The following is a 24,650-nucleotide window of genomic DNA, read 5'->3' as shown; positions in this document are numbered from 1 at the left end:
TATGTTGTATGCGTGATTGCAAAGAATGTATGCACTTTTCGCTTCACTTTACTGAATACTTCAAGCCCGCTTCAGCTACGCCGCTGCTCGGCCCAGTATTGTACTACGTGCGGGATCGGCCCACTTTTTTGCCCACGTACGTGGACACGAAAAATTTTGACCAACGAGAGGTTAACAGCTTCGCTGTAAAACTACCGTGGCTGTATTGGTAATTACAACAAAACGTTTCTATCGCAGTGAACAAGTAGAGAAAGAGAGTCAGGAATTTCACGTGAAAAAAAAGAAAAGAATCAAAATTGCTCGTGATAATTACGCGATTCGATTGGCTGTCACGTGCAGTAGGTCGCGCTGCAGGCCTCACAAGGTGACGGGCCGCCGACAGTCCGAGGCGTATACGCCCGGAAATAGCGATGCCAAAATGGTTCCCCGTCATTTACTGCAGCACTTCTTGCAGTGTATCTCATTCAATGCGGCAGCTTGCCGCGAATTTTCTTGGCCTTGATCGTACAGCGAAATCAAAACAACTGCCGGCCTTCTGGTGCTGCTATCTTCTCTCTACTTTTTTTCTCGGACTGCAGGGCGAATGTCAAGACCTATGAGTAAAGCAGCTGACGATTCTTCGAAGAACAGATGAACTGCTAGCCTAGGCGACGCAGGCAATGTTCTCACTGTGCAAGGCGACGGCGTTCTCAGTTCGAGGGCTCCTATATCTAAATACATAGGAACGGAGAAATCCTTTTCCTCAGCAACAATGATTTTCAAGAAGTTTTCTTGCATTTAAAGTAAAAAAAGAAAGCACCTGGTGGGTGCAGCAAGCAGATTTTTTATTGAAGCCATCAAGTTTGTTTAGAAGAGTTTTCAGAAAATTTCTTAAGTTAGGAAACCTAACCATGAAGTTTGTAACTAAGCAATGATGAGCGATATCACAGTTCTGCAATATATAAAGCGGGCAGAACTCGATGTATCACACGCTGCTCCAATTTGCCAATAGAACGTTTGCAAAACCATCATAAACACTGAGCATTTCACGTTCGCTGTGAATTTATGAATAATGTTTGCTCACTCGAGGTGGTCTAGCAGATGCAGTTTACGGAAGTGCGATATCTGTCCTTGGTGCACAGTTAAGGATTTGGAAACTTCGTGCTTCTTTTTCTATATTACTTATCGATATTCGGGAATCTTGTTAGACATCGCAGTCCTTCAATTACAATTCTGCTTGTTTGGGTCATTAGAATTTAATTTATTGTTCAAGTTAATCGAATTTCATAGAAATTGGTCCGTCGGTGGCCCATAAAAACATTATTGCATATTAAATGTAATAAAACAGAAATCAGAGTTGGTCACGAGCTAAAGCATGCTCTTTACGAATTCGATGTGACCCAAATAATTGTCTCGTTAAGTTGAGAAATTGGTTTTGTCGAACACGCCTAATGTGGTCACATGAATAACATTGCGTTTATTCGAGAGCACAAAAAAAGGTACAATGTTTGGCTGCGTACGGGAGAGTAGCACTTATTAGCGTGGACCGCGAGCCCGGTGTTCCTCCATGAAAGCGGCTAGCCTTTTGAACAGGTCAGATGGCGTGCATCACTTCAACTGAAGCATGACATGCTCATATATAACCCTCTTCTACACCCTGAACTTCGTTTGATCGGGTTAGACGTTGAGCTCACTGCGTTGCTTACAGGTTTTCAACACGTTAGGCTCCATGAACATCCGTCAGATAATTGAAAGTGCTACGTTAAATAGCAGATTTCGTAGAGCGAAGAACGAGACTGTTTCGTACGACATCGTCAAAACGGCGCTTGGTATTGCACAAAACACGAGCATATATACGTGCATGCTCCTTCGCAGTCGCCTGCTTCTCGTAATAGTTAGCGCCCACTTCTCACGGTGGCGAAAAGTTCGTTAAGTTAAATTCCGTTAAATTTGGGTTTGACTCAGCTGGTGTCTGAAAATCGACCGACAGTTACGATACTTCCTAATGCGAAATTTGAGCGCAGCTATATGCGTGTTTTCATTTCACGATTTCTTGGCAGGCGCGCGGACAAATCTGACTCGCGCGGCAGGTCGCAAACGAGCTAAGTGGCCGCGACTGCCTTGCTAATAGGGAGAACGCGAGAGGCAGCGCGCAGGTGACGCGTGGGCGCGATTCGGAGCAGCCGCCGCAGACAGACCCCCGCTCATGCAGCGCTTTGTTTTGACGCGCTGGCCGCATGCCTTATCAATGGCGTCATCGGTGAACTGACGACGCGCGCTACTCTGGCAGCAGCTCGGACCGATCGTCCCTACAGAAGGCCCCATACGCACTAGCAGTAAAACGTGCGCGGTGCGCCGCCGGCGTTAAAACGCAGCCGTGGCAGAGCGGCCGCACCAACTGGCGGCGAGCCGCTGCGGCAGTCACGTGACAGCATGAAAATCTCGCCTCGTCTTTGTAGGTGCGAGATATCGCGTGCTTTCTCCTTCGTCTGCTGCAGGTCAGTTCTGCGTTTACGTTCTTGGTACTTCCTTCTTAAGGCGAGTCACGTCTTACGATGATGACGACGTCGTAGCCACTCATCATAATCATGTTGGTGTGCTCTCTTCTGTTGCGGCGTTGCCGCGCTCCGCATTCAAGGAAAATGGCGTATTGGGTGTCGCCTTCGCGTCCTTCTATTCAGGGCCCGTCTTGTCTTATGGAATCGGATGTGGCGCAGGGTTTTCAAAAACCTTTTCATCAGGACGTTTCGGTTTAGACTCATCATCGTTAAAGACAATCTCAAAGCCTGACAATGGAAACAAGCGCGAACGAGATCTGACGCGAGCAAACGATGGTGCGAAATGAGCGGACTGTCTAAGACCAGATACGAGTACGCATCGAGTGGTCCGACGGGTCCGCATGAAACCAGTTTCTCGCGCGCACATAAGTGAAGGGGCCACTCTCATTGGTCTCCGCCGTTCGCAGCTCGCGTCTTTCTTTTTTTTTAATAATGATAATAACTTTATTTAGATCAGTATGAACACTGGTATTGTAAAATGTCGTAATCCTTAGCCACAGGCTAGTTGTGGATCCTTGCAATTATAAAAACAAAAATAAACGATTCAGACAGAGGAAGAATCATTTTTAAAGCGAAAGCTTTACTAACCTCGTCCAGCCGAATTCGACCTTTATTTGACCGCAGCTGCGCCACAGCCTTGGCAACGCATCACGTGACTTGCCGCGCGGAGCTCCGGCGCCGCCGCCGCTGGCTCTCCGCAGGTTCCTCGCCGCCTGACCACGTGACTCGCCGCGCGCTTGGCTAAGGGCCGATTTACGCTCGAGCCGCCCATCGCCGCAAGCCGCACCGCACGCTAGCGGTCGCGCGATAGATTGCACGTATCAAACACTTTTGCGCAAATTTCGGTTTACAATGTGTAAGGTATACACTGTGCGCACAGTGTAAATGGTAATTTGTGCAGAAGTGCTGGATACGTGCAAGTTTTCGAGCGACCGCAAGCGTGCTGTGAGGCTTGCGGCGATGGGCGGCTCGAGCGTAAATCGGCCCTAATGGCATTTTTTACTGGTCGATATGGAGCGGCTGCCGAAATCCTCGAGCGAGCGCTCGGGTTTCACAAGTCCGAATCGGCCAGCGGAGCGCAATAACAGCTCCGCGGGAGATCACACAGGAAGTCTGCGTACACGTCGCACAAACCGCTTCCGGAAACCATACCCGACTTCCGCTCTGTACGTTTCCACGGCAACCAAACTCGCCGTCCCCTGTGCGTAATTTGACTGCGGTAGTCGCAGAGTCCGTCATTTCCATGTCGTGCCCGCAAGGATTGTGCATGGACAACGTGCATAGAAGGCTTCGTGCAGCACCTGCGTCACTTCGTAATCGCTGTCGTCCGAGCTCTCATCGCTAAACGCGAGCTCTGCAGCAGCACCGAATGCAGCCTTTTTGCGAAGCCACACGATGTTGTGCGGACCAACCGAGTACCGATTTCGCTTGAAGACGGAAGTGACGCGAGCTATTTCCGCCCGAATCCGCGCCGCGGCGGCAGAGCAAGTGAGAGCAATCCGGCGCGGAGCGAGTTGACCCAAAACGACCAGTGGAACGCGCGAACCCGCTCCAGATCGACCAGTGAAATTCGGATTCGTTGCCGCGGAGCAAGAAATCCTGCTCCGAATCGACCAGTGAAAAACGCCATAAGAGGAGCGCCGCGGTCGCCTAGTCAGTGCGAGCTTGGCCATGGATGAGCGCGATGCTTGGCCGTCTTCTCTGTGCGTTGCACGGAGCGGGAGGCATGAGCCGTCGTCGCCAGGTGGCGTGTCACCGTTCCGCGGATATTGCCCGGCGAGCACAGGAGAGGGTCCGGAATGCAAGAGGCGTCGCACCGTACAGATCAGTGTAGCGACCGCGCTCGCGCCCTGTCCGTGTGTGCTTCGACGCTGCCATGTTCCCGGCGTCTCTTTGCATGTCTAGCACTTTCGCTTTCCCGGTGGCACAACAGGCGTCGCACCGTCGAACGGTGCGTGTCCACCCAAGCCTAATTTCAGTCATGTCTAGACACTGACCTACGCGCAACCGTTATACCTGGCTTAACGATGATTGTATAAATAAGTAAAATAATTACAGCTCAATCAGAGGTTAACCCAGTGAAACCAAGACTTAACCAAGCTAAAAACCAAGCTTTCGCTTTGCATATCCAGGGTTAGCTGAGCTATGCCGCAGCAAATTTTTTTTTATTAAGGTCACAACCTTTCTGGGAAACAAATAAGGAAGGAAGGAAATGTAATCAAATGAAAACCAATAAACAATGGTGCAGACCGCCGCAGGAGCGAAAGGCCACGGCCTCTCCCGTCTCCGGTGCGCGCCAGCCCCCCGCATGCCGACTACACAGCTATCAGTACCGAAAAGCAGAAAGGCTTAGTTGCTGTCCAAACTGCTAAGTGACGCCACGACGGCAATCCTAACACAAGATTCCGAAATACTAAATTCGCACCGTACAGATACTACACTAGTACTGAACTCCGCTCGTACGTCGCCGTGGAGGATACCACACCGCAAACCTTGGAGTCTTGGACTCAAGAGATAAAACAGTCCCTCGAAAGAGCTGGAAGAAAGATTAAGAACGCCTAGAATGACCCCACCCTCAAGTATACCCCCACCTCCTCCATCTGTGGAAGGCTCGTCGAAGCCTCTCCAAACGATGAAAACGCCACAGATTAAACCGCAAACATCGCCTTCGTCACCGAAGAGGCTGCACAAAATGCCACTCAGCTTGCTCAAACTGGGCCAACTTTTGCGGCACACTGAAAGGAACGCTGGACACAAAACGTACTTGGAACCTCCTGAGGGCTCTTCTCAAACCCACTTCCGCCAAAACCCACGCGTACGCTACTACTCATAAGCTGATTTACTTAGGAGCAAAAGGGCACGGATATTATGGAACACACCGAAAATCTATATATTCCGCAGCCCATACGTACACGTCCGAACGCACCCCTTTTCACGCCCCTGATCCAGTCGAAAATCTGGATGCATATGTCACACTCGCGGAGGTGAAACAGGCCCTTGGCTATATTACCGGGGACATGCACCGGACCAGGGCACCACCGCATAGCGTACAAAGTCCTCCGAAATTTACATGACATATCTTTTCAGGAGCTCACGGATCTCTTTAACGAACATTGGCGAAAGGGCAACCTACCTGGTGATTCGAAACACTCCCAGAATAATGTTATTCCCAAACAGAGTAAATCCTTACTGCTTCAGAAAATTTACGACCTATCTCGCTCACGAGTTGTGTAGGCAAACGTTTTGAGCACATGATTGTCAGGCGACTACAACCGCACTTAGAAGCTAACCTTTTCTTCCCCGACACTCAGTTAGCTTTTGGCTCAAGATGTCCTTTTACATATTAAAGAGACCTTATTCTATCCCAAATGACGGACATCCCTCTACAGAGTCATCCTAGCATTACACATACAAAAGGCCTTTGACACTGTGGGACACGACCATATTGTCACGGGGTAGTGACGTATAAATAACACAGTAGCAATACTGTGAAAGACGAAACTAACTTTTATTGGGCGAACCTGTGTCCACAAAAACAGGCTACACTTGAAGAACGGCGACAGCGGCGAACACACTCGGCGGTCGTCAAAATCTGATTAGCGGGTCAAGCGCGTCGGCTTTTATACATCAGTCGCCGAATGTTCCAGAGTAATCGCTGGGACCCGTGTCTCTTCCACAAAGTTCTACACTATCGGATTACACAAGTTTCGGTGACAGACAGCGGATGGAACCATCGATAATATTTTAGAAACTTCCGGTACATGCAGGCGCGTCGTGCGCTGTGCGATAACATTTGTTAGGTGGTAAAACGTGGATGCCCGATAAAGATAAACAACTACACTTGTCAATATCTTCAGTACACTTCCCACCACAGGTTGCGGCCGTGGGATCGGGCAGTATGTCAAAGCTTTTTTGGAATATCGAACCGCCCAGATTAGATAAGGTCCACTCACATCGGCCGCTTTTGCCCTCCCAAACAGTACACACGCCAGGGAGCAGCCTTATCACCACTATTTTTTAACCTAGCCATGGCGCCACTTGCCAGAGAGCTCGCAGATATTAAATTGCACCACGCTTCTTTTGCGGGTGATATTGTCGCGGGTATGAAACTATTTAGACTATATATTTACAAGGCGTACATAAACAGCAGCCGAGAATCCCGAGGGCTTCGTCTTCACCGTCGACGACCTTGTCCTCTTTTTCCACCGTAACACGAACCCCGGAAGAGAAAGCACCGTCCCGATGTTTCGGACGGGGTCGTCGATAAGGGCATAGTAAGGTTTAATCCGAGAGACGTCTACGACGGTAGTTGATGTGGAATAAGGTGGCATGACGGAGATCTGGTTGATTATCTCGTGCGTGACATTGGTCACTTCACGCAGAGCACGGTGAGGGCCTTTGTAGCACGGAAGAACTTTCTCCGAGGGCCCCACTCGGCGGCAAGGGGACCGAATAGGTAGCATGAGAGAGCCTTGTGAAAAATATGTGTCACGATGCGGTGATTGGGGTGGGGCGGGAGGTGTGAACGTGCCGTTGAGATTCCTGCGATGCCAGCAGACGAGTACGGGCAAGCTGGCGCGCATGGTCAGCGTCGGCGATGGCGTCGCGAGCATACTGTATCAAGGGGAGTGAAGTGTCCAGTGGTAACACAGGGTCACGACCGAAGAGTAAGTAAAATGGGGAATACCTAGAAGTATCGTGGCGTGATGAATTATAGGCAAACGGGACATAAGGGAGCGTCACATGCCAGTCCTTGCGGTCGGGTGAAACGTATTTCGATAGCATGTCAGTAATAGTCCGTTTAAATCGCTCAGTAAGGCCGTTGGTCCGGGGACGATCTGAGGTAGCCAGTTTGTGCTTGGTAGAACATGAGCGTAGGATATCGGCGATGACTTGGGAGATGGGAGTGCGGCCGCGGTCGGTAAGGAGCTGTCGCGAGGTGCCAGGTACTAAAATGATATCTCGGAGTAGGAAACCTGCGACGTCGGTTGCGCAGCTCGTGGGAAGTGCCCGAGTGATGGCATAGCGCGTCGCGTAATCACTAGCGACAGCGATCCACCTGTTGCCGGAGCTGGACTCGGGGAAAAGGGCCAAAGATATCCAAACCCACGTGAAAGAAGGGCTCAGGTGGAATGTCGATTGGCTCTAAGTACTCGGGAGGAAGCGTTGCTGGCCTTCTGCGATGTTGACAGGGCTTGCAAGCAGATACATAGCGCCGTATGGAGCGAGCGCGCCCTGGCTAGTAGAAGCGGCGGCGCACGCGGTCGTAAGTGCAAGCACAGCCAAGGTGTCCGGCAGTTGGGTCGTCATGGAGCTCCTGAAGCACGTTGAGCGGAGGTGTCGAGGAACGACAAGGAGAAGGGGAGTACCGTCAGTATGAAAACTGCGTCGGTACAATATCCCGTCGTTGAGATCTAACTACTGTAACCATGGATCAGTAGGAACACATTCCATACGGCCAATGAGGGTCCTAAAAGTATCGTCATGGCGTTGCTCGCTGGCCATGTCCAAAATCTGGGAAATGGAAAGAACACATGCGGAAGCGTCCATGCCGGCGTTGGCTGGCTTGTTTACAGGGTAGTAAGGGTAGCATGGTGGTAAGGCGAGAAAAGGCGGTGGCCTGAGAGGATCGCCATGAAAACGGCACACTTTTCGTCAGGAGGTCTGTGAGAGGGCGTGCTATGGTAGCAATATTTTAAACAAAGCGGCGGAAGTAAGAGCGAAGGCCGACGAAACTTCGGACATCTTTTGCGGACCGTGGAATAGGGAACTCTCATGGCGCGAATTTTCTTTGGGTCTGGTCGGATGCCAGTCGCATTGACGACATGTCCAAGAACAGTAATCTCACCATGGCCGAAGTTACACATTTCTTGGAGGTGAGCTGTAGACCGACCTTGCGAAAAACGGCAACTAGAGTTGAAAGGCGCTCAATGTGTGTGCTGAATGTGGGCGAGAACACAATAACATCACCTAGGTAGCAAAGACAAGTCTACCACTTGAATTCTTGGAGTAATGAGTCCACCGTACGCTCAAAGGTAGCCAGAGCCTTGCATAGCCCATAAGGCATGACTTTGAAGTGGTAAAGACCATGAGGCGTTATAAAGGCAATCTTTTCACGATATAGATCACCGACAGCGATTTGCCGATATCCAGACCGTAGGTCGATGGACGAAAAATACTGTGCGTTGTTTTGGGCAATCGAGGGCGTCATCGATACAATGGATGTCACAAGACTCCATTAGGGAGGCTCAAATTTCCTACAAACAGCTATCAGCGACATCAAAATGTCATATTAACATAATGGGACTCTTCTGCTCGCCAGAAAAGTCCGAATTGCTCACTATTAAGCCCCACTAGTGCGACCAAGACTAAGACCTTTTCGTAGAGGGTCAACGAGTGCCCAAGGTACATAAAGTAATGATCCTGGGTCTGCACATCCACTCTAACCTAGACGCGGGTTATACACTCAACCTCCTCGATAAGCAAATAAAGTAAATCTCAGGACTAGCTCGCCAGATTGCGTTGCGTAGTCAAGGTCGGTCTGAAAAGGACACCATCCAAATGATTGAAGCTTTGGTGGTTGATAGTCAGTCGCCTCGTCTACCACCTCCCGTATCACTAGCTCACTCAAAAACAAGTGCATCAGGCTAATCGTCTAAACAGGCGGGCGCTTAAGACCGCACTGAGACTGCCGATGCGCACTAGTGCTACTTATAATACTGTCCAGGAAATCATAGAGGCACAGAGGAGTAATCAAGTTCTGCGCCTCAACCGAACGTCCACTGGGCGAAACATATTCAGAACCCTGGAGTATGAGCCAAGCGGCACGATTCCGATAGAAGAGCCGTGGTTCCCCATTCCTGTGAGGCTCGCGGCTAACATGCTACTAAAACCGTTTCCACGAAACATGAATTCGCACCGCTATCCCGGCCGACGTAAGGCGTGGGCTGATTCCTACGCCTGATGTTATCAAAATCGCCAAAACGTCCTCAATGTCGACGGCGCGGTCGGTCCGCTCGAAAGAACGGTCATGGCTGCAGCCATGACGGAGGACGGACGCATTAACATATCTGCCTCGATTAAAACAGTGCGCACCGACATGGCTGAGGGGGTCGCATTAGCCCTAGTAGTGGCGCATGCGGCTGCGGATTCTACCATTACATAAATATACACCGATTCCCAAAGTGCATACCGGCACTTCCTACAAGGCCGTAGCGCCTAAGACGGTCACACACATTTTACAAAACGTCCCTTCGTTTCCCCACCCGGCGACTATCACGTGGGTGCCAGGGCATGAGTGTGTCCCCGGGAATGTGCCCGTTAATGCGCATGTCCGAGGTTTTTCCCTCTGGACCCTGGACGACCACTCACCCAACCCCATGGATAAACCAGGAGAGGGGATCTGCACCGAAACACCGGATTACCACGTATTACCGGAATGGTAGACGATGAGCAAAACGTGAACAAGGTGAATGCAGGAGCCAACGTTTCGACAAGTGTACTTGTCTTCTTCAAGGCGACATATGCTTTCCTCGCCACAGTATATATAGGTGGGGTTCTTCTAAAGGGGAGGGGTATGAGGCGGGAGGACGCGGAAACGAGGGAAAAAGTGTTCTCGTGTCGAATTGAGTGTAAAGGAAAGCTGTGTACAAGGTCAAAGCCAGCCCCACCCCGGTCTGTCACCACGCGCGTTGAGCTTTAGAATCTATTCGCTATGCTAAACTTTAAGCTATAGGCACCAACACTTAGTTTGATTTCTTGGCGTATGCCCCCCTTTTCTTTTCCCCTTTTCTTTCTCTTTCTTTTTTGTCAGCCGGCGTGTCAGACGCCCTTGACACGCCGGCTGACGCGCGTGTGTTGACAGACCGGGGTGGGGGGGGGGGGGGGGCTGGCTTTGACCTTGTACACAGCGTTCCTTTACACTCAATCCACCCAACCCAACCAGAGAGCTACGTACACGCCAACGCAATCATGGCCGCCAACGCAACACCAGCAGCGGCAGGTGTAATAGCGTGGCAGGGGAACTCTCGCGGCCTCGAAAGGAAGAAGGCAGTCATACAGCAGCACATCGCCCATGCCGCTCGCAAGCCGGACGTTATACTATTACAAGAAACACTAACCGACGCACCGTCCTTCCCAGGCTACAGAGTGCACAAGGGACCGCCCGACAGCAGAGGCCTGTGCACCATGGTCAGGAAGGGACTCACGTCCGTCGAACACGAGCTGCACAGCAATATCAAGATCGAGCACACACTCACCGAAATCATCCCGGGCAAGAAGAGAAAAGGAAGCATATTTCTGCTCAACGTCTACAGCAACCAGTCGCAGAGAAAACAGAGATTCAAAACATTACTGCACAGAGCCAGCGCCGCAGCGGGCCGCAACACGCTGATCGCGTGCGGAGACTTCAACGCGACGAACACAGCAAAGGGCCGCGACCCGTACCAAGACGCCACGGAACTCGACTTCACCCTCATCACAGACCCGACACAACCGACGAAAATCGGTAACTCCGTGTCCCGGGACACGACTGCAGACCTCACGTTGGTCAAGAATGACATCCGGGTCGCGATCACCTGGAGAAACATGGGGACCGACGTTGGCAGCGACCACACCATCGTGGAACTCAGCATACCGGAACACAACGACACCAGCATCAAAACACGCAGATTGATAGACTGGGATGCCTTTCGAGACGCCAGAAGGCAGAAGAGAGACGGTGACGACGAAATCGAAGACATCGACTCGTGGATGGCCGAAATCACCAAGAGCATACGCGACGCGACCAACGAAATTGAAACGGGCGCGGAGATCGACAATGTAGACAACCGACTTGCGCATCTCCTCGAAGCCAAACAGTCGATACTCAATCGCTGGAAGAAACAACGGCTTAACCGCAGACTCAGAAAGAAGGTGGCGGAGCTGAACCGAGCGATCGAGGATCACTGCCGCTTGCTCTGCACACAACAGTGGAACGAGATCTGCAACGCGGCAGATGGGCATATTTACAGCGGGAAGACGTGGAACCCGCTGCGGAACCTGCTCGACGAAACCAAGACCAAGTCGCACCAAAGGGACAGACTCGCCAGGCTCATACGTCGGGCGGTCTCGGTATACGGCGCCGACGAAGTCACCAGGCGCATTAACGACAAATACCTGCCGACTACACCCACCGAACAACACGCGCCGTACGGCGGCCTACCTAACGCGAAGCTCGATCGTGACATCGACGTCGAGGAGATACGCGCGGCCCTGCATGACCTCAACAGTACGTCGGCAGCCGGCCCGGACCTCGTCACGCACAAGGTGCTCAAGAACCTCGACGACGGCTCAATTGAGAACCTCAAAAAATACATGCACAAGTGCTGGAGAGCGGGCGCGCTTCCAGAGCTGTGGAAGACAGCCAAGACCATCCTGATCCCCAAGCCGGAGAAGCCGCCGGACACGGATAACCTCCGGCCCACCTCGCTCACTTCCTGCGTGGGCAAGGTGCTGGAGTGCGTCTTGCTCAACAGGCGGCAAGAATACCTGGAACGAGAAGGGATGTGATGCAAGACTACCTGGAACGAGAAGGATTAGGATGGTAATTATCATAATCAAGATGCTGAGTAATGAAATGTTAGAACATGAATAACTTCGGCAGCATGAAGTTGGCAGAATTTTGCACTGTTTCTGATGATAATGACGATAATTACCATCATAATCATCATCAGCATTTTTTATGTGCAGAAAAGGATGAAGGCCTCTCTCAGCGATCACCAATGGTCCCTGTCTTGCGCTAGCTGATACCAACTTGCGCCTGCAAATTTCTTCACCTCAGCACCCCACCTAATTTTCTGCCGTCGCCTACCACCGAGAGTAGAACCGGCGCTTACCCCGGGATACTGTTTCGAAAATAAATGTTTATTCCTTCTCCTGCCTACTGCGCTTCTCTTGAAACCCATTCTGTAACTCTAATGGCCCACCGCTTATCTGCATTGTTTTCCTCTTCAGAGGAGGCTCGGGTCAAATTCCGATGCCGCCCATTAAAATACACTTAAAATGCATAAATGCTTCTCTGAGATAACCGCTTTGCCAATGTGTTACATTTCAGAGATTCTAGTCAATGTAGCAAGCTGAATTTTCATTTATAACTTACATTTTTTTGCAAGAAATAAATGTTGTAAGCTTTAAAAAGTAGAAGCACAAAGTTTACAAGTAACTTTTCACTCTACACCAACAACAGATGTCGCAGTTCTGTAAACTGCATCCTTTAGAACATCCGAGGTGGACACATTTGAAATGATAATTTATGTCTAACGTGAATTTCTTGCCGTGTTTACAAGGGTTTCGCAAAAGTACTGCTGACATATTAGCGGTGTATTTAAGTGCCGTGTAAAATACAGAAATTTATCGGCTTTAGATGTACAAGTAGAGAATATTTACAAAAATGTGACATCTTTTTTTTCTAAGTTACAGATTTGCTAACTTGATAACTTGGTTTCCTGAAAATTTGAGATTTTCAACAATCACTATAAGAGAAACCATGGCCTAAATCAAAAGTCCGCTTCCAGCACTCAGAAGACTAACTTTAAATACAATCTTTAATTACAACAAACGTTAGCAAATTCGGTGCTGTGGTTGCCGACAGAAGCGATTTCTCCTTTCCAATGTATTCATATATGAGCCCCCGAGCTAAAGCTTATCAGCTGGAATGTCGGCTGCCGCCTTTTGCTCCTTAATCCACACCGCCTTCCGCAAAATACAAGTTTGTAAAAGAAATAGCGCGCGCATGACCTGCCGCTCGGCACAGCTGCGCATGTGACAATGTGCACAGCTGAGGCAAGCCGCTGCGATGCGCGCGGCCCATGTGTGTCCTTTCAGCGCTCGCGAGGAGCGTCGGTGGTCGCGCTATCATTGTGTGCTTGGTTTGCTTGATATCGCCGCTGTATGTGACCGAAGAAGTATGCGCGAAACGGCGAGACCCTAATCCTGGAGCTGGCCATTTCAGACGTAGAGTGCATGATAAAAGCGGTCCGTGGCTTTTTGTCCAGGTATGTGGCCACTGAAGCGGCATACCTTCAGGCTCGTAAAGACCGCGATGTCAACGAGCTGAAGAACTGCAAATTCTTTCCACGTCTCCAAAAGGAGAAAAGAAAGGAAAGAAGAAAAAGAATGGCGATGCGGAACATCCTTTATGCCTGCGCGAACATTGTGGGTGAAGGCAGTTTATCTATAAAGCCGCACATATGCTACCCTAACGTCGTCAACGCTGCCGAATTCGAGACCTACGCTATGTAATGAACGAGAAGAAAAGAAACCGAGGGGCCCGATTATTATTAGTCAAACCATAAGAAGCTTACAAACCATGACACCAAGCAAAGTGCATGGGAAATCACTTGTACTTAATAGACGAATTAAAGAAATGATAAATAATCGAAATGAAAGTAGGTGAAAAAACCGACCGCAGTTGGCTATTTGTTACGTTAGTTCTTCCATGGGTGAGTTCTAGTAGTAAAGCACAAGTACCCCACAAAGTGCGTGGGAAGACGGTGCCGCGGTAGCCGAATTTCTAAGAGCATCGCTCGTGTAATGCGAAGACGTTGGCTCGCCTCCCGCCTGCGGCCAGTCGTATTTTCATCCGCTTTCATTTCCATGGATTTATTTCTTCAATTCAATTACCAACTACAAATAATTTTCGCCACGCTTTCCTATAGGTGCCATTGTTTGGTGGCGTCTTATAATTTAATTAATCGTAATCGGGCCACTCGGTTTCCTTTCTTCTTCTCATATATATATATATATATATATATATATATATATATATATATAACAACGGGGGTGTTCGCCTAGCAGCACTAGTTCTAGTTTGTAGCGGTAGGCTTAAACAGGTCGGCGCTATAGCAAAACCGGGGAACCAGCACTTCTCGTCGTCCTCTTCTTTCACTAGCACCATGGCCACTGCCCACTGCCTTCAGTACAATCATTCCCCACCAAAAGGGTAGCCATCCTGGCGACCTAAGGACAGGAGAACACAGGGAGATCATGGCACTGCTTGAGCCGGGAGACGTGGACGATTTCCTGGCTGCGACGACGCTGGTCGGAAGGCGCTTCTAATGGCTCGACGAGGTAGTTCACCGCGGATGTTTGTTTCACTATCCGATAAGGACCGTGATACTTGGAGAGCAGCTTGGAGGAAAGGCCTGGAGGAGAAGAGGGCACCCACAACCAGACCAGCGAGCCAGGAGCAAAGCACGTAGCTGTAGTGGATGAATCGTGGCGATGCTTTTGGCGCCACTGGTCCTGGGATGTGAACGAACGAGCGAGGTGGCGACATTCTTCGGCGTAAGCGGCCGCTCTAGAAACAGTCGTCCACTCCGAAGCATCTGGCCGGTAAGGTAGAATCGTGTCCATAGTGCATGAAGGTTCGTGTCGGTAAAGTAGAAAGAAATGGGAGAACCCAGTTGTGCTTTGCGTGGCGGTATTGTAAGCGTAGGTGACGAAAGGCAGAATGTGATCCCAATTCGAGTGGTCAGATGCAACATACATGGCCAACATGTCGCCAAGGGTGCGGTTGAAACGTTCTGTCATCCCATTAGTTTGAGGATGATATGCCGTGGTAGTGCGGTGAATGATACGACAATCCTTCAGTAATGCTGAAATGACATCTGAGAGGAAAACGCGACCGCGGTTGCTCAGTAGTTCTTGAGGTGCTCCATGGCGTGAAATCAGGTTCTGAAGGATAAACCTGGCAACCTCTTTTGCTGTGGCAGATGCTAGGGCTGAAGTTTCAGCGTACCGCGTGAGGTGGTCGATAGCAACAATAACCCAGCGGTTGCCGTTTGGAGTGTTGGGAAGCGGACCGTATAGGTCAATGCCGACGCGGTCGAACGCGCGCGTGGGGCATGTTAGAGGTTGCAAGGGGCCGGTGGCATGTTGAGGTGGCGTCTTCCGTCGTTGGCATATGTGGCATGACCGGACATACTGGTGAACGAAACGGTACATACCGCGCCAGTAGTACCGAGGCTGAAGGCGAGAGTATGTCTTTAATACACCAGCGTGGCCGCATTGTGGGTCGTCGTGGAACGTGGCGCCGATGTCGGAGCGAAGGTGTCGGGGTATGACAAGCAACCACTTGCGGCCATTCGAATTGTAGTTGCGGCGGTACAGCAGGTTATCTCGAATGATGAAGTGCGCGGCTTGACGACGAAGCGTCCGAGAGATCGGCGCTGGCGACTGGCTAGACAGGAAGTCAATAAGCGAAGAGATCCATGGATCTTGGCGCTGCTCTGATGCCATGTCGGAAATGTTGAGGGCGAAGGCTCCGCAGGTGGAAATAGACGAGGAGACAGGACCAGAGGGCAGGGGTGACCGGGATAGAGCGTCTGCGTCTGAATGTTTTCGGCTGGAGCGATAAACAACGCGGATGTCGTACTCTTGCAGGCGCAATGCCCAACGGGCGAGCCGACCAGTTGGATCTTTTAATGAAGATAACCAGCATAGGGCATGATGGTCGGTCACGATGTCAAATGGACGCCCGTACACATAAGGACGAAATGTTCCGATTGCCCAAATGATGGCCAGACATTCCTTTTCAGTAACCGAGTAGTTCGCCTCGGCTTTGGTAAGGGTGCGGCTGGCATACGCGACGACGTACTCTTGGAAGCCTTCCTTGCGTTGTGCAAGAACAGCGCCGAGCCCGACTCCAATAGCGTCCGTATGGATCTCAGTTGGAGCAGAGGGATCGAAGTGTCGCAGTACTGGAGGAGAGGTCAGAAGGCGTCGCAGTTCTTGGAATGCGTCGTCGCACGCCGGGGACCAGGCCGATAGGTCAGCACTGCCCGTGAGAAGCTGCGTTAAGGGAGCGATGATAGAGGCAAAGTTACGGATGAAGCGTCGGAAATATGACTGCGTCCGACTGCGGAGTTCCAGGATGTCCAGAAACCCAGCACCTCCAACAAATACAACGGGGGTGTTCGCGCCTAGCAGCGCTAGTTCTAGTTTGTAGCGGTAGGCTTAAACAGGTCGGCGCTATAGCAAAACCGGGGAACCAGCACTTCTCGTCGTCGTCTTCTTTCACTAGCACCATGACCACTGCCCACTGCCTTCAGTACAATATATATATATATATATATATATATATGCGCGCGCGCGCGCGCGCGCGTGTGTGTGTGTGTGTGTGTGTGTGTGTGTGTGTGTGTGTGTGTGTGTGTGTGTGTGTGTGTGTGTGTGTGTGTGTGTGTGTGTGTGTGTGTGTGTGTGTGTGTGTGTGTGTGTGTGTGTGTGTGTGTGTGTGTGTGTGTGTGTGTGTGTGTTTGAGAGACGGAAATTATGAGAGTATCAGAGATTTATTATGAAAGACACGAGCAGGAAAAGTTTGGTGTTTACTAAGCTTTCGGCTGGTGGGCCAGCCTTTCTCAGATTGACAGCATGAACCAAAATTCACGACGACAAAGGCTGGCCCACCAGCGTACACCCACCAAACCAGATGTTTCATGCGTGTGTCTTTCTATGCAGCTGCTTATCCTAGCCTATCCCTTCATTGTCATAAAATATATATATATATATATATATATATATATATATATATATATATATATATATATATATATATATATATATATACCGCCGCAATAACGATCAGATTTCAACCATTTCGCCGGCTGCGAGCTCATTTACTGTGACAGCAGCAGGCGGCACCATTGTCTCAAGCAGGATTCTGTTACATCATGCTCATCCCTCTTGTCCATGCACACATGTCCGCACTCCCAGGGCCTCCTTGGAGCGCCTAACCCAGCGCAAATCACTCAAGGCCAAAGCTGCTCGGTTCCTCTGCTGGCGTGTGCTATAGCATGCGTCTTAAGTTTATAAATATGCGAGTGCCCCTTGGCTGGACACAATCCAGGTAATGTTGTTTGGCGCCGCTCGAAGCAAGTCACACTATGTGTTCTCGTATTCCGTCTCATTACATCATTGGCTATTGTTAATTAATCACCTGCTTCAATAATATATTCAGAACCAAAGTGTCAATGATAGTTGCAGACCAGCCTGAAAAATTTCCGATCACCAAAAAGTGCCGTGTGACTACTACTTCTTTCGTATTTCGCGGATTTCCTTCCAGGCATGCAAAAATAAAAAACGCTTGTTTAGTACGTTTGAGCAACAGAAAACTGTATCTAGGATCTTTCGGGATTTCCTACAATTTTCTCAATGACATAGTAGCTAGAAAAACTGCATTTTTATGGCAAGTTCCACAGTGAATATCTGGAAACCGGCGCCATCCTCAGAAATTGTTTCAAGTGCATCACCATCAGCTTATTTTATGTCCACTGCAGGGTGAAGGCATCTCCCTGCGATCGCCAATTGCCGCTGTCTTGAGCCAACAGATTCCAGCTTACGTCTGGGAATTTCTTAAGTTCATCACCTAACCTTGTCTTCTGCGGTCCTCGACTGCGCTTACCTTTTCTTGGCACCCATTCTGTAACCCGAATGGTCCGCCGGTTATCTAGCCTACGCATTCATGGCCTGCCCAGCTCCATTTGTTTCTCTTAATGTCAATTAGAATATCGGCTATACCCATTTGCTCTCAGATCCCCCAAATGGCTCTTATTCTGTCTCTTAAGGTTGTTTAACATTGTTCGTTCCATAGCTCCTTGCGCGGTCCTTAACTTGTTCTCGAGCTTCTCTGTCAGTCTCCAAATTTCTGCCCCATATGTCAGCACCGGTAGAATGCATTGATTGTACACCTTTCTTTTCACTGACAATGTAAGCTTCCAGTCAGGATCTGACAATGTCTGCCGAATGCGCTGCAACCCATTTTTATTCTCAACCCATTTATCCTCAGTAAAGAAGAGTTGGTAGAACTAGGCCGTAAACGTGCCGAAAGTTCTAGAAAACGTTGCGCGGCCACGCAAAATGTTTTCGTGTACGCAAATAAGCCACTGCTCTCCGGGAGGTGCGAGTAGCCAGTGCCTGAGCGATCGGCAGCAGGCATACTTTATTCTTTTCGGAACGGGGCAGCCTACGGCTGTTCACAAAAAAATGCAGTTTTGTTCGGCATATTAATGTACCTTTAACGCGTAGATGTTACTTCGACGCAGTGAGTTTTCGCGGTTTTGTGACGTCGCGTGACAGGCGGGTGATGTGGGTGTAGCCCCAAAACTTTTGACAGTGGCCGAGGGCTAACGGCGAAAAGGCTTCGAAGGAGAAATAATTGTTTTTCATTTGTTCGTTCCAATTATGCATAATCAATGTACACGCGTCATATCAGATGGGAGAGATAACGCGTGGCAGACAGGCGGAGTGTTTCAAAAAGGTGTTTGACCAATCGAGAAGGGCCGACTGCAGACTTGGAAAAGCTTGACGTCATAGCGCTCGCGCCGTACCTGCCGTGGCGAACAGGAGCCCCATCGCTACGTTAGGCAGGGATGACGTCAGCAGTCATAGAGTTATCATTCAAGTTTTCTTGATTGCTGAATTAGCATGCGAATCAAGCAGTTTGCTACAGTTGGAATTTCTGTGGAACTATGACTATCAAATGCAATAAGGGTTATGTAACTACAAGATTTTTGAGTGTTTAATATAACAGGATCATAACTATAAACAACAATGATTTTCCATCTGTGCTTCTGGCGCTTTCAGCGCATTAGCAAACAGGGGCTACATTCAGAGTCTTATCTATTTTATCGATGTTGAAGGTTTCGCTTATTTCTGTTTCTTATGTTTTGAGCCATGTTATATACTGCGTGCGACAGTGAAACACTGCAATGTCGCGCAGGCCTCGTGAATCACGTTTCGTTATGATTACAGGTAGCGGTGCTCAGTTCCGCGTTTTGTCTTTCCACTATCCACAGCGTGGTCTTTCTCAGATGGGGTGTCACCTCATTTTATGAAAGGACGTGCTGACCGAGAGTTGGCGTGTTAGTAACCTCCTCATGCGAGAGGGAGAGAGAAACAGAAGAGAGGAATACTGATGGCACAATTAAGCTTCTTGCGTACTGCAAAGGTTCTAAATATTAAACCACTAAAAACCCAGCTGCGTTTGCAGGGCGTGGAGTCCATGCGCTCTATGTTTGCTAGAGCCGCAGCTTATGTGCTAAGGAGTTTAACAGATAACTGGTGAATGTCAGCTGAAATATATTCTGCTTTCATTACCACCAGGTCAGTGCTAAAAAAATTACTGACACATTGCAGTGCCGCAAAACACGAAACTTATTAGAAATCACCGCACGTTTGGTTGCGTGAAAGTCTGGCAGGCTGAACAAATGCCTCTCGTTACTTGTGCGTCGCGTTCGCATTTTTTCTTTTTCTCATTTTGTGTTTTTGCGCATCTGCGCGCGTTCGTGTGTACGTTTAGATGCGCGAGTGATTGCGCGGCTTGTTGGCTTTCGTTCAGCTCATTTTGAACACGAACATGGCACACGAGCGTGGATTCTTCAGATTGCGCAGTTTTCCACCTGGGAGAAGCTGCGAGTGAAGGGACATTAGAACGCGCTTATACATACGACGGCGCAATATTGGCGAACGAAACCGTTTCGAGAGCCATTACAAATGTTAATGTATGGCTGCCACCGTACCTTTCCCTCCACTGGAGAGAATAACTTGAGCACACGTGTACAAGATGTTTAACGGGCATCAAGAACACCGTCAACCGATAACGAAGCTCGAAAAGCCGGTAATTATTCCTTATGCAAGCTTCATCGATCCTTCACAGTCATCATCGAAGTCTGCTGAAGAAGCGGTGATTGATTAAACGGAGCTCTATAGTGACAGTACAACGCATTCTTCGGGACTCTTTGCGATCAATATGCACAGAGTGTACTACTGTGTGCTCGGTGCTTGTGAAGTATCGCCTCCATTGTCTGCCTGTGCAGTCTGTTGAAAATGAACCGCACAGCGCTGCAGACAGGCGCGGAGTGCCGTAAAAGGAGTACCTTCTGGGGTTTTACGACCGTGTACTGCGATCGGATTATGACGCACACCGCAGTAGGGCATTATTCAACGGGTACATAAATTTAAGTACTCGCGCGTTTTTGCAGTATCGCCTTCATCAATGCGAGGCCGCCGCGACCTCGAACTCAGCAGCACAGCGTCATAGTCGCTAAGCTACATGGTTAACAACACACAGACAGCGCTTTGTGCTCGCGCTGCCACAAGACGTGGTGCACTCTGCCACGACGGACGCGGGTCACGAGTGGGCGTTTCGACTGCGCGCGCCGCTGTCCGCCCGCTGCACGCTGCGTCGATGTCTCGCTACGGAGGAAGGGGATTCATTTCGTCGTTGACACTATAGGCTTCGAAGCGCCGTGCCTGCAGCTTATTACTGCAGGGAAGCCACTTCTTCGATGCTGTGCGTTACGTTAGTACTTCGCGTTCCGCGTGCGTGGTTACCTCACGTAGCTACCTCCTGATTTTCTCCAAGTGTCGCAGACCCGTGCCCCGTGGTCTACACATGCGGTTGGTACGGCCAAACGAATCGGTGCTCTTGGCTTTTTCAACATTGTCCGAGCATTGTTGGAATTTCCCTGGAATACGCAACATCTAGGTCGTGAGCATACGACCGACGCATGACGTACATTTGAGACCGCTCTTTTTTCTTTCACTCTCCCGCGTCACACCTGCGTCGAAGCTTCCACACCATTTTGCTTCACTTGCAATGCGGACGTTCTTGACATTGTGAATGCAGCTACGTGAAAGCTTCTGCACCAGGCAGCGGGACACCTCGCGAAGAGGACGCAATACAACGTGCCGTCGCCCGACCCCCCTTCGCGCTGTCGTTTGTAGCGCGCTGAGGCTCTCACGCGGTGCAATGGTAGACCTGATTGAAAACGTATCTTCTCCTTCCGTGCATGCAGGTGGACATGGAACGCTGGGTGGTCGGCTACGGCGAGGACATGCGCGACGTCCCCAGCGGCCACTTCGACGCGGTGATCGTGACGCACCTCCTCTGCTCTGTCCACTGCCCCGAGAAGGTGCTCCGAGAGTGCCGCCGGGTCCTGGTCAAGGTGACCACCTCTTCTCGTGCTTCCTCGGGTTGGATACCTGAAAAAGGGAGATTTACGACAGCTTCTGGACAGTCTCATGTCAGTCACTTAGCTTTGGGCTTCCTCGCTCACATGGCCTTCGCAGTGACTTTCACTGACTGGTCAGATGATTTCTGCATTTAGAGTAGAAATTTGGGCTATTCGGTACACATTTTTTACTAGCTCGGGAACCGCACAGGCCACCAATGGAAAGTGACCCTTGCAATGTTTAACACCACAACCCTCTCGAGTGAAGCTAGCCCAGAAAGACCCTTTGAGGAACTCTCAGGCATTCTTTCAGATATCATTGGCCTTTGTGAGGTTAGAAGAACTTGTGAGGCTTATACAGGTGATGACAAATTCCCACGTCCTCTGCTATCGAGGTCTACCAGGTAAGAAGCAGTTCGGAGGAGGATTCCCAGTCCATAAGGACATAGCGGGCAACATTGACGAATTCTACAGCAATAATGAGAGGGTAGCATTAGTCGCAATGAAGCAGAATAGGAGGCATAGAATGAAGCTAGTACAAACCTACGTTCCAACCTGCAGTCACGATGATGAGCAAATACAACAGTTTTCAAAAATGCAAACTCAGTGTACTGTAGTCATGGGCGACTACAATGCAAAAAGGGGGGGAAATCAGGCCGGTGAACAAGAAATTGCCAACTACGGCGTGGATTGTAGGAACACTCGAGGAGAGATGTTGGTAGAATTCGCGGAAAGAAATAAGCTGCGAATAATGAACGCCTTCTCCAGGAAGCGTTGGAACAAAAAGTGGACCTAGAAAATTCCTAATGGTGAAACAAGAAATAAAATTGATTTCATACTATCTGCCGATCCCAGCACGTGGGATTGTTAGTAGGGTAAAGTGCAGTGATCGTAGGTTAGTGAGGGCTATGATTCACCTCAACTTGAAGAGAGAAAGAGTAGAATTGGTCAAGAAGAAATAGGCCAACCTAATAGGCAAACCAATTCAGGTTGGCACTTGCAAACCAATATGCATCCTTAGAACATAGAGAAGTGGTTCTTGTGGGGAAGGAGGAAAGGCTAGCACTATTTTCTGCAACCCATGCGGGAGCACGGCTCAGCGCCAGCAGGCTGGAGAAGATGGGATTAAAAGAGACAGAGGGTAGGAAGGAGAAAGGTAGAGGGTCGTAGAGATGGAAGCGAAGTAGTAGCGGATCAGGAAGCCCGAGGTGGTGGGATGGCCGTTAGGCCATCCGTCCTGGTAGAAATGTCCTATAGTCTCGCCGAGAGCCCCGAAGAGTCGAGGTACTCGACGACACTTAGGAAGGCTAGTAGCTGATTATGACAGGGGAAGAGGATATCTTCCTGTCGTGAACATCGGAGCCCCAGGCGGTGGAACTCTTGCAGAAGTCGGCCGCGGTGCTGCAGGTGAGCAGGGCCGGCCAGCAGGAGGTGCTCCAGAGTCTCTGGTTCACCACAGGAGGCACGGGCTGGCGAGGTGGCTTTCCCAAGGCGGTGCCGGCGGGCTGCCGTCCAGTAGCAGCCAACGCGTAGTCGGAGAAGCAACGAGGCATCCCTTCGTAGGAGGCCGTGCTGTGGAAGAGGCCGTGGAGGCCGGCCCAGGGATACCCGTTTGTCCGGGTGGCAGGCGATGATGTTCCGGCGCAGCCTGTGTCTCGAGAAGTCTGCGGCCGTTACAGCAGGGCTGAGGGGGACGCTTGAGTGGTGGGCACTTTCTGCAAGAGTGTCCGCCTCTTCATTGCCCGGGATCCCCACGTGTGCCGGTAGCCAATGCAGAGATACTGAGCATCCTGCGTCCTGAAGGGCCGCCAGTCTTGAAGAGAGCAGCGCTACCCCAAGGCTAGCCTTGTCAGGGTTCTGCAGGCAGAGCATCGCCGCCTTGGAGTCGCAGAAGATGGCTGCCGGGGTCGCTGGTAGCTCCTCTGCAAGTAGGTCCACAGCAAGGTGGAGTCCTGCTCATCCACAGCAGCCTGCATTGCACCGGCCCTACGAAAGGGCAAGCTGTGCCGTCTCCCGATGCATGCAAGCTCTACCCCAGAAGAGCCTTAGAACAGAGAGATGAAAAGATTGTGTCTCCTTGTCTGACCCCTTTCTTTATAGGTATCTTCCTACTTTTCTTGTGGAGAATTAAGGTAGCTGTGGAATCTGTAGATACTTTGCAGGATATTTGCGTAAGCGTCCTGCACTCCTTGATTACGGAATGCCTCTATGACTGCTGGTATCTCTACTAAATCAAATGCCTTCTCGTAATCTATGAAAGCCATATAGAGAGGCTGATTGTACTCTGTGGATTTCTCGATTACCTGATTGATGACATGGATGTGATCCATTGTAGAGTATCCCTTCCTGAAACCAGACTGTCCCCTTGGTTGACTGAAGTCCAATGTTGCCCTTATTCTATTGCAGGTTATACTGGTGAATATTTGACATAATACTGGAAGCACGCTAATGAGCCAATAATTTTTCAGTTCTTTAACGTCTCCCTTTTTGTGGATTAATATAACCTTTGCATTCGTCTACTTCTCTGGGACCTTCGAAGTCGATAGAGTTCGTTTAAAGGGACGCTAGTTTTTCGAGCATTATGTCACCTCCATGTTTGATTAAATCGACTGGTAGTCCTTCTCTTACCTGTTTTCCCCGTTTCATGTCTTGCAAGGCCCTTCTAACTTTAACGCTAGTTATAGAAGGAGCTTCTGTTACCTGTTCATTACTACTTGAAATGGAGGTATCTTGGCGGCTTTTGGTACTGTAAAGTTCAGTATAGAATTCTTCGCTACTTTTACTATATCTTCGAGATTGCTGGCATTATTACCCTATTTATCTTTCAGTGCATACACCTTGGTTTGTCTGGTGCCAAGTTTCCTTCTCACTGATTTCAGGCTGCGTTCATTTTTTACTGCTTCTTCAGTCTTTCACTCGGTATAATTTCGAATATCACTTATTTTCGCCTTGTTAATCAGTTTTGACAGTTCCGCGAATTCTATCTATCTCTTGAGTTGGACACTTTCATTCTTTGTCGTTTCTTTATTAGGTCCTTAGTTACTTGGGAGAGCTTGCCCACTGGTTGCCTTGGTGCCTTGCCTAGCACTTCAATTGCTGCCTCTGAAGCCAGCCTAGTTGCGGT

At 49.8% G+C, this 24,650-nt stretch overlaps 1 protein-coding gene across 2 annotated transcripts in view; it reads left to right on the top strand.

Moving 5' to 3' along the window:
• Positions 1-24,650, top strand: part of LOC142584712 (thiol S-methyltransferase TMT1B-like) — a 52,190-nt gene that overhangs the window by 14,670 nt on the left and 12,870 nt on the right. The window contains exon 2 of one of the 2 annotated variants that reach the window (XM_075694920.1): positions 21,371-21,520. The exons of the other annotated variant lie outside the window; for it this stretch is intronic. Within the exon in view, the coding sequence (XP_075551035.1) occupies positions 21,371-21,520 (150 nt within the window). The remainder of the gene's footprint in view (positions 1-21,370; positions 21,521-24,650) is intronic. 2 annotated transcript variants of the gene reach the window in all.

This window comes from Dermacentor variabilis, chromosome 6 (assembly GCF_050947875.1).
Source record: "Dermacentor variabilis isolate Ectoservices chromosome 6, ASM5094787v1, whole genome shotgun sequence".
NCBI lineage: Eukaryota > Metazoa > Arthropoda > Arachnida > Ixodida > Ixodidae > Dermacentor > Dermacentor variabilis.
This window is presented reverse-complemented; position numbering and strand designations above follow the sequence as displayed.